This window comes from Stigmatopora argus, chromosome 3 (genome assembly GCF_051989625.1).
Source record: "Stigmatopora argus isolate UIUO_Sarg chromosome 3, RoL_Sarg_1.0, whole genome shotgun sequence".
NCBI lineage: Eukaryota > Metazoa > Chordata > Actinopteri > Syngnathiformes > Syngnathidae > Stigmatopora > Stigmatopora argus.
In genome coordinates this window covers 2,625,240-2,634,861 of record NC_135389.1, presented here as the reverse complement: position 1 = coordinate 2,634,861, position 9,622 = coordinate 2,625,240, and the positions used below count along the sequence as shown (strand labels likewise).

Below are 9,622 nucleotides of genomic sequence, written 5' to 3'. Positions count from 1 at the left end.
CTTCCTAGCATCATTTATTGATTGAATACAAATACTGGAGCTTTTGAGACATTACAACCAGGCCAGGGGGGTGATTTTTCCCGGGAAAAGACAGCGATGGACGTCAATGGTGAAACGCCAAAAATTAAACTGGGGTAAAATCCACTTCCTAGCAGCATTTTGTGATTAAATACAAACACTGGAACTTAAATACAAACTGTTAGGTTCATCCAATTGTAGGTTTATCCTTAGGTTTTTCCGTATTCAGCTTTCAATAAAAAGGCATCTGTAGTCACATCCACATTTAATTCTTGCAAGAGAGAATACATCCATCCGCGTCTCCGGCCAAGATCATTCTCACAACTCGAAGTCCGTTTCGCTAATTTAATCATAAGATTTTCACGCCATGCCCCACAGAAGTCTAAACATTCGTAGAGTTTCACAACAATTTTGTACAGTTATCAAAACAATTGTAGGACCTGTTGAATCATCTCACAACAATTCTGTACAGTTATCAAAACAATGTAGGACCTGTCGAATCTTCCCAAGCGAGTTTCGATGCGAACCCTTCAGCGAAGAGGGGCTTCCCAAAACAGTCCAAGGTTCCCAAGAGCGCTTGTTGTGAGTCCGTCTTCCGAAGCCGAAAACAGTTCGCAGTTCCCAAGAGCACCTGTCGTGAGTCCTCCTTCCGAAGCCGAAAACAGTCCTCAGTTCCCAAGAGCACCTCTCGTGAGTCCTCCGAAGCCGAAAACAGTTCGCAGTTCCCAAGAGCAATTGTTTTGAGACCTCTCCCTGCCCATGGCCATTCCCTGTCCTCTCGATGTGAACCACAGTTCTTACTTTAGCAAGGCATGCATTAAAATGGCTTTATTAATGCCAATAACTCTAACATAAAAGCACAGCGTTCAACACATATATATATTGTTTAATATTGTTACACATTCAGGATGATCGTTACTATTCCTAATAAGCAAATATATTGATTAATATAGTAAGCATGTTTATAATAAGGCTTTCTATTCCTAAATAAGCATTGCAAACACATTTATAATAATGATTTCTCCAACATTCCCCCCTATATTATAAATTTGCACATGATCTCCTTAATAAAACTTCCTTTCGGCTTTATTCCATTAATTCATTTTATGGCAAAAAATAGAAATGGGGAGGAAATGTCCGTTTCCGTTGGCTTTAGTTTTACCCGCTCACTGGCACGGCTGGTCTGAAAAGCAAAAAACAGAATCATTTTCGCCCAATTCATCCTCGCAATTACCATGCTCTTGAAATTCACTGCTCCCCTCAGAATGTTTGATCAGTAGAGGATATAATTCATGTAATTTAGAATTTGTAGGGGCAATCGCAGTGGTTATAAGTCGGCTTATCAAAGATCTTAAGCAGGGAATAATACAACACCCACATAATGTCAAAATTGTAGCAAAAAGGCCTACGGACATTGCAACAGATTGGGCCAAATTTTTATACTTCCCAAAGGACTTCTGCCACCAGCTGTCCCACGCGGATTCACTGACTCCAGAATGCTTCTTCATATTGCGGTTGAGGGTCTGCAGGCCACTAATAGCCTGGGTGAGAGACCCACCGGGTGACGTGTTGTTCGGTATGAAGGTGCAACATTGATCTCCAAACATTGCACACACGCCCCCTTGCTCCGCAAGCAGCATATCAACTGCTATGCGATCCTGGAACGCCATCAGACTGGTGGCTGCCAATTGTTCCTTTATCGCCACAAATCCCTGTTCAGTATAATTTCCAAGTTTTTGGACATTGTAATGCAGGTAATTTATCCGATCAACATTTTTGTTTGGAGTAACTAAAAGAAAAATAGACTCCTAACCTGCTGCGATCTGATTAGCCAGCTTATACTCATCTGGTACGCCCCGGGGGATGCCAATCGCATCAATGTATGTCGGATCCCCCTCTCTCCATGCCGATCGACGCCGTCGCGAGGGACCCGCCAACATACTGGATTTCTGCGCAGCCAATTGTATCTCCTCCACTGTAGATGGAAAAACAGACACTGGTAAGAGCAGTGAGACCAAAGCACATAGTCCCGCCGAATTTCGGCAGGAATCGTATAATTTATTTCCACCACACCACCACCACAGGTCAGAACGTGGAATCAGGGGTGCAGTCTGTTTTAGAATTCGAGCGCACCATGTCTCATTTATCGCGCCCAGCTTCAGACCAAGCCCTGTAAGATGCAAGCAGGTAAAATGATCAAAGGCAATATGTGTTGAAAAGTTAGGTTTGTCCTTTGCTGCTCTTGTAACAGGGTATACATTATTCCATTTTTCACAATTGGGGCTTACATTTCCATTTGTCATTACCTCCATTACACAATCAGGGGTAATTTGCGCGGGCACTACTCGTAAGAGAGGGCGGGGCCCCATACATGTTATGCAGGTTTGATTTATAGTATTAGCTGCATTTTCCATCAACAGCAACCAATTATTGCCCGTTTGGGAAATCCCTGTTGCAGAAATGAATTCATCATCTCTGGTCTTCCCAGATTTCAATTTTACTACGGCAGATTCGGGTGTTCCCTTCTCTGACGCCCCAAACTCGGCCTCCATAGGCATGGTTATTTCTGTTGAGACACAAATGTAAAATTTGTAATAAGGGTCTCCCAGACTTGCCCATGGACTTAGGAAAAACGTCAGACAAGGATCTTTTCCACAAGTGAATTTGTCAGTCCGAATAACCATTTGTAATCCCCCCTTCGCATGGGTTAATTTTATCAGGGGCCTGATGGCTTTTGCGCACGCGTCCGACATCCAAGCTTGCCAATTTTTACCAGTTTCTGCAACAAGGTGGTCCCAACCCCTCCTCAGGGCCGTTATGTACCACACATATCCTTTACCATAGATTGATCCCTTAAATGGCAACCGGGATCTCTTTACTTCTAAAAATATTTTCTCCCATGAAAGGAAGATTTCCGTAGTCTTATTGTATGGAAGACAAAACATTGTTTGTGTGCTTAATTGTCTGGGGGTGTCATCTCGAATGCATGTTTGGAAATTTGATTCAGTAGGTAATGTTATGTCCCATTTTATTGTTGCTCGTTTTACCCTGCCGCAAGAAGGTGTATCCTTAGTTGAAACGCATCCGCCTTTCTCTCCAACTGGAGAAAGTAGCCCTACTGTGGAGAGGAAAAGAGTCACAATCGTTAACATTGCCCCAAGAGCAATAATTGTTTTTGCCATTTTTGTTTAGGGAGCTTGAAACGTTTCAACTGAGATAACCTTCTTACTGTGTGAAAGGTGGATCCAAGTTCCCCTCTCGGCTATCTTTATAGCTGTTGGTGTCGTTAGCAACACTTGGTATGGCCCCTCCCACTTTGCGTCACTCCAATGTTTCTTTTTTATGCTGCGTATCAGCACCCAGTCTCCTGGCACCACCACCGTCGTCTCGTCCGTTTCCTGTTGAAAAGAAAAATCCCCTTCCGGTAATTTAAGTTCGATGCGTTTTTCTAAAGATTTTCTCATGTAGTCAGCCAGATTTGCCTCGTCATCCAATTCCCATTGTGTAGTGAATAATGGCAATTTGTAAGGTCTTCCAAACAGGATTTCATACGGTGTTAATCCGTTTGTACTCGTGATGTTAATATATAATTTGACTAAATCGATACATTTCGTCCACGGCCTTTTTGTTTCCTCCATGCATTTCTTTAGTCTATTCTTTATAGTTCCATTCATCCGTTCTACAAGGCCCGCCGATTGTGGATGGTAGGTGCAATGATTTCGTAACGAAATATGGAACCTTTTGCCAATTCCATCAATTATTTTGTTAACAAAATGGGTGCCATTATCACTACAAATGGTTTCTGGGATTCCATATCGTGGAATGATATCTTTACATAGTGCTTTGGCTACAGTTAATGCATCTATGTTTTTTGTTGGAAAAATTTCAACCCATTTTGAAAAGGCATCTACAATCACTAAGCAGTATCTTTTCCCCTCACTTTTACTTAATTCAATAAAATCCATATGTATCCCTTGAAATGGATATGTAGTTTTTGGGAATTGCCCACGTTTTGGCCGTATCCCCCCTTGGGGGTTATGTCGAGCACAAGTCAAACATGCCCTACAAAAATGTTTTGCATATAGATTAAATCCATACGTTTTGAAGTGCCGTTGCACCAAAGCAACCATTCTCGCCGTCGAGATATGCGTTTTGCCATGACTCAAAATGGCCGCCCATCTAAACAAATTTTTTGGTAAGATTGGTTGGCCTTCAATGCTCGCATAAACCCCATTTTGCAATTTTGCTCCTTTGTCAATCCATGTTTTGAATTCCGATTGTGGGCTTTGTAGCTGCATTTTTGCTAAAATGTCGTCCGATAAGACATTTTTTTCATATACCGAGTCTGCCATTCCAATAAAGGGTTTCCTTGCAGCTTCCTTTGCCGTCTTATCAGCAAAGGCATTCCCCAAGGACACCCGATCATGTTTTGAAGTGTGTGCCGCACACTTGCAAACAGCGATTCGTTTTGGGAGCTGAACTGCAGCTATTAGCCGTTGTAACAATTTGGAATGCGTTACTGCTTTGCCGGTAGAAGATATCATACCCCTATTTGCCCAATAACTAGCGAAAACGTGGCAAGTTGAGAACGCATATTGACTGTCCGTATAAATTGTAACGTCCATGTTGCCCATCAAAATGCATGCTTCCGTCAATGCAATTAACTCTGCCGCTTGCGCAGAGTAATTGGACGGCAAAGGCTCTGCCTTTAATATTCTAGTTGCGGTTACAACCGCATACCCCGTCTGAGTTTTCCCCGTATCATCTTTTCTAGCGGAACCATCAACAAAAAGGACTTCACCGCTGTCCAGCGGTTGGTCCATCAAATCTTTCCTACACCTTGTAGCCTCTTCGGCTATCCCTTGACAATCATGACGTTCTCCCTCCCCAGGAAGTGGCAACAAAGTAGCTGGATTAATTTTAGCACATCTTTCGAGCGTGAGATGTGGTTGTGACAGTAAAATGGCTATACAAGATAAATGCCTCGCTGGAGATAGACATTTCATGTTAGTTTGTAACAACAATGCAGCCACTGCGTGTGGAACCCTAAGGGTTAAAGAATGAAAAAGCACTATTGTAGCACTGCTTTCTACCGCCATAGAAGCCGCCACTACCGCCCGTACACAATGAGGAAGTGCGCAGGCCACCCTATCTAATCTAGACGAAAAATATGCAACCGGCCGCATCTTCCCCCCGAATTCTTGAGTCAGCACTGACGTCATATACACTCCTTTACAGTCTACCATTTGTACAAAAGGCTTGTTATAATTAGGCAGCGCTAAGGTTCCGCTAGCTACTAGCATCTGTTTTAATGTACAAAACGCATTTTCCGCCTCTGCTGTCCAATTCAAAGTCGAGCACATTTTCAAACCATCATCATTCATCAATTTAGCAAGGGGAGAAACAATTTCCGCATAATTTGGAATCCATGCCCTACAGTAATTAGTGAAACCTAGAAACGACATCATCTGTTTCTTAGTTAGCGGCTTAGGTGCGTCTAAGACCACTTTTTTTTTTTTCTTCTAAGATTTTCTTCCCTCCTTTGACGAGATTATGTCCCAAATACTTTACTTGTTCTTTACAAAGCTGCAATTTGTTTTTGTTTATTTTGTGGCCTTCAGCTGCCAGGTGGCCTATCAACGCTACAGTGTCTATCTTACAAGATTCCAAAGTAGATGACGCCACCAATACATCATCAACATACACAATAATTTGGCTTCCCCCCGGCGGGTGGAATCTCGCAACACTGTTACTCATTACCTGTGAATATATTGTGGGGCTTTCACAATATCCTTGCGGCAATCTCGTAAAAGTATACTTTTTCCTTCCGAACGTGAAGGCAAACCAATACCGACTGCTCCGATCTAATGGGATGGAGAAAAAGGCGTTACTTATGTCAATCACTGTAAAAAATGTCGCATCTGGATCCAAATTATTCAGAAGTGTGTGCGTGTCCGGCACACAAGGTGCACGCTGAATTACTGCAGAATTTACCGCCTGCAAATCTTGAACCATTCTCCATCCCACAGAAGGGGTCGCCTTTTTTACTGGAAATATGGGGGAATTGCAAGGTGAATCGTCACATTCAATAATCACTCCTGCTTTTAACAAATCCTCAATTACCGGTTTTATTCCTTCCAAGGCATCAGGTTTTAATGGATATTGTCGGACACAAGGCCTGAATTCAGTTTTCGGTCTAATTATTATCGGTATCACCCTTTTTACGAGTCCCACATCAGAAGGCCCTTTAGACCATATTTCGGGAGGAACCGTCGCTAACAGTTCCTCCTCCTCGTCCGATAATAGATATATCTCCTTTGCCGAATTCACTAGTCATTGAAGGTATATTCCCACTCCTACGCCCGTAGTGAGAAACACTGCTTTTCTGTACGTTTCCGTATGTTCGCTATATTCAAGCCCTGTGTCCAACGTCGTCCAATCGGTTGCCCCGCGGGCCATATGTACAAAGTTGCGCAGCACCTCCTTTCTTTGATTGTATGGTTTGTATAATACAATGTGTGGAGGTGCCCACTCGAGAAAAAGATTTTTATACCCGTCAGGCAACTCAACACCCCCCACAACTGTAGAAATACCGTCCGTATAAAGGTAGTCTATTTTAATTTCGGCCGGAACGGCTTGTGCCAATTTGCTCTCATACGTCTTATCAGGCCCCTCCGTCATTTTGCACCACATCCGCACATAGAGGGAGTCAATGTTTTGAATATCTTCCCGCGCCTCAATCAGATCAGCACTCGTAGTCAACAGCCCGCTTCCAACCCCCGTCGACGTACTATCTGACAAGTCCAGCGTATAATAAAAGAACGCAGGTTGGCATCCCTGCAAAACATTTAATTGGCCACTTAGAATTTCCTTTCGCCTTTTAACCACCATATTACCACTAGAGGAGGGGACCAAAGCTAGGTCCAGCTGTAATAGACCATCTCTACCCAATAAATTGACCGGACATTCAGGCACCACCAACACAGACATCTTACATGTCTCTCCTTCCGGATCTCTTATCCAAACCGGAACTGTCTCCGAAACGGCGGCAACCTGACCACCTGCTGTTGTCACAAATACCCTCCGATCTGTATGTTTAGCTCCTGGAACACTCATTCGAATTGCAGTTTTACAAGCACCGGTATCACACAAAAACTTTAATTGTATCCCATTTACGAACAATGTAATCTCAGGTTTAATCGTGTCTAATGCCAGTATTTCCGCTAAATTTAGCTGAACTTCTTCATACCCAAAGTTTTCATTTACTGTACTTTGAGCAGGCCCGCCGGCTAGACATGCTTGCCTGGCCTCTTCTCTAGAGGCCCTGTTATCTGGGCAATCTCGCGATATGTGTCCCAATTTTCCACAGATCCAGCAGACGTTTTTACCGTAAAGCGTCCGTTGTTTGTCCACCCTCCCCATATATCTTCTCCCTCTGTTATTGTTAAAATTTCTACGTCCCCATCCCCTATCTTGGTAAAAAATTCCATCCTCATTTGAGGATGACCCCCCTTTTTTCTTTCCTTTTTTCTTTAGCTGCTCCTCAGCATGCAATGCCTGATTCACGTATTGGTCAAGCGTGCCCGTGGGCCGGTCCACCCAATGTTTCTCAATCCATTCTCTAAGGGCATATTTTGAATGAGCATGGAGCACATTTTTCAGCTGCTCCTGATAAAGGCTACCCACCACGTGGTCCTCAGCGATGCCGCTGTTAGCCTTAAAACAAGCTGTCATTCTGATTTTATACTCCTCGAAAGGCTCATCATCCTTTTGCTTAGCTCTGCCAATAGCGGTGTAATTCGCCTTTGTTTTAAATTTGCTCGTGGCCCGTTCTATCAACTCAAGTACCCTAAAGTTTAACTCACGGCTGTCGTGAACTAGGGAGCCCTTTTCACCTTTTGGGCTCCAAGCACCTCTAATAACATGCCAATCACCTTTCAATGCGGTCATCCAAATTTGCTGTGTTTCTACTCCATTTAGGTGATACGACCGCCTAATGTCCTCCATTTGTAAAACAAATTCATCCACATCAATTTTGTGCGACGTGATGCCGTCTATAGCCTTTTTCACGTCGTCCTGTGTCCAAGTTCTATGGACTAGGATTGTCGAGGGTTGTTTATCCTCTACATTAGGGTTGGCGACCTCGATCATGGGGTATTGTTCAGGAAAAATATCATTTATCGGTGGCGCCCCAGGCTGGGCGGACAGCGCTCCTCCCCACACTGGCGGCGCCTCCAGCTGGGGGGATAGCGCTTTTCCCCACACCGGCGGCGCCTCAGGCTGGGGGGACAGCGCTTTTCCCCACGTTTTTGACCAATCCCTCACGGGGCCCCCCGACCTGGTCACACGGTCAGGCTCATATGTCGGAGGGGGCAGCGTCGGATACAACCGCGTCTCCTCCGCTTTTCCCGACAATCCCCCCTCTAGCTTTTCTTTTTTAAGGCCCCCTCTTTTTCCCACCGCGGCTGTCTCATCGTCCTCCTTTCTGTGGAACAAGACAGAAGGCTCTGCTTTTCCGGCCCCGCTGTCATCAACATTTTGGCTCTCACTCCGCTCAATTTTCCTAACGTTCCCATCACAACGCTTTTTTGCCATCAAGAACCAATAATTGGTATCCTCATATCCATCATTATCCATTTTACACAGATTACTCTTGTGCTTAGCGCGCATTTTATCTTGTAAATCCAGTATTTTATGCATATTCAGCTGTCCAGTAAACCCATACTCGTTTATCCATAAGTTTAGGTGTTTAACTCTTGTAGCGCTTTGACTCTCAACAAACTTCCAATCTTTACACGGCAGACGCTGTTTTGGATCGTCGTCGCCAGCCGCTTTTACATTTGCGCTACCCATTTTAGGAGGGAGCGCGCGCGCACTTAGTTATCAGTTAGCAAATTCTTTTTCCGCGGAACGACACACGTAACACACGCAACACAAATGTATACCCTAGCCTGATATACTGTCAGAGTTATATTTGTACCTTTCCGGACCGCGGCACAGGACACCCCGAACTGCCCCAAGTTTTATAGACTCATGCTCTGTCTCTTCACCTGGCATCGACTAGTATACCCAGGGTTTTACGCAGTCCCCCTGGACGCGAGTCTCATTTCAAAAAATGGACCTCACGTGCAATGCCCCTTCAACAAACGCAGACATTCACGTGGACTTACCAGATATGACTCCAGATGTCCCTTTCAGAGTGTTAGCCGTCAACCGTCGAGAACCAAGTCGCCTCGTCGAATAATCCAGCCCGGAAAAGGGTATTTAAGCGCCGTGCACGGTCTTTCCAGATATCGAACGGAAGCGACCTGGATTCTGCTCCGGTATCTTGGCCACAGGCTCAAAGGACCAAATGTTAGGTTCATCCAATTGTAGGTTTATCCTTAGGTTTTTCCGTATTCAGCTTTCAATAAAAAGGCATCTGTAGTCACATCCACATTTAATTCTTGCAAGAGAGAATACATCCATCCGCGTCTCCGGCCAAGATCATTCTCACAACTCGAAGTCCGTTTCGCTAATTTAATCATAAGATTTTCACGCCATGCCCCACAGAAGTCTAAACATTCGTAGAGTCTCACAACAATTTTGTAGTTATCAAAACAAT

At 44.2% G+C, this 9,622-nt stretch overlaps 1 protein-coding gene across 16 annotated transcripts in view; it reads right to left on the bottom strand.

Annotated features, from left to right (window-relative positions):
* Positions 1-268: 268 nt before the first annotated feature.
* adat1 (adenosine deaminase tRNA specific 1) overlaps positions 269-9,622 on the bottom strand; it is a 49,844-nt gene continuing 40,490 nt past the window's right edge. For 6 of the 16 annotated variants that reach the window (XR_013299755.1, XR_013299756.1, XR_013299760.1 and 3 more), the window contains one exon: positions 1,842-3,416. Coding sequence is in view for 8 of the 16 variants with exons in the window: in XM_077597335.1 (XP_077453461.1) it covers positions 3,340-3,416 (77 nt within the window). In the remaining 8 variants the exon portion in view is untranslated. Of the gene's footprint in view, positions 5,883-9,622 lie in introns of all 16 variants that reach the window. The other 10 variants (XM_077597321.1, XM_077597322.1, XM_077597338.1 and 7 more) reach the window with 6 other exon arrangements.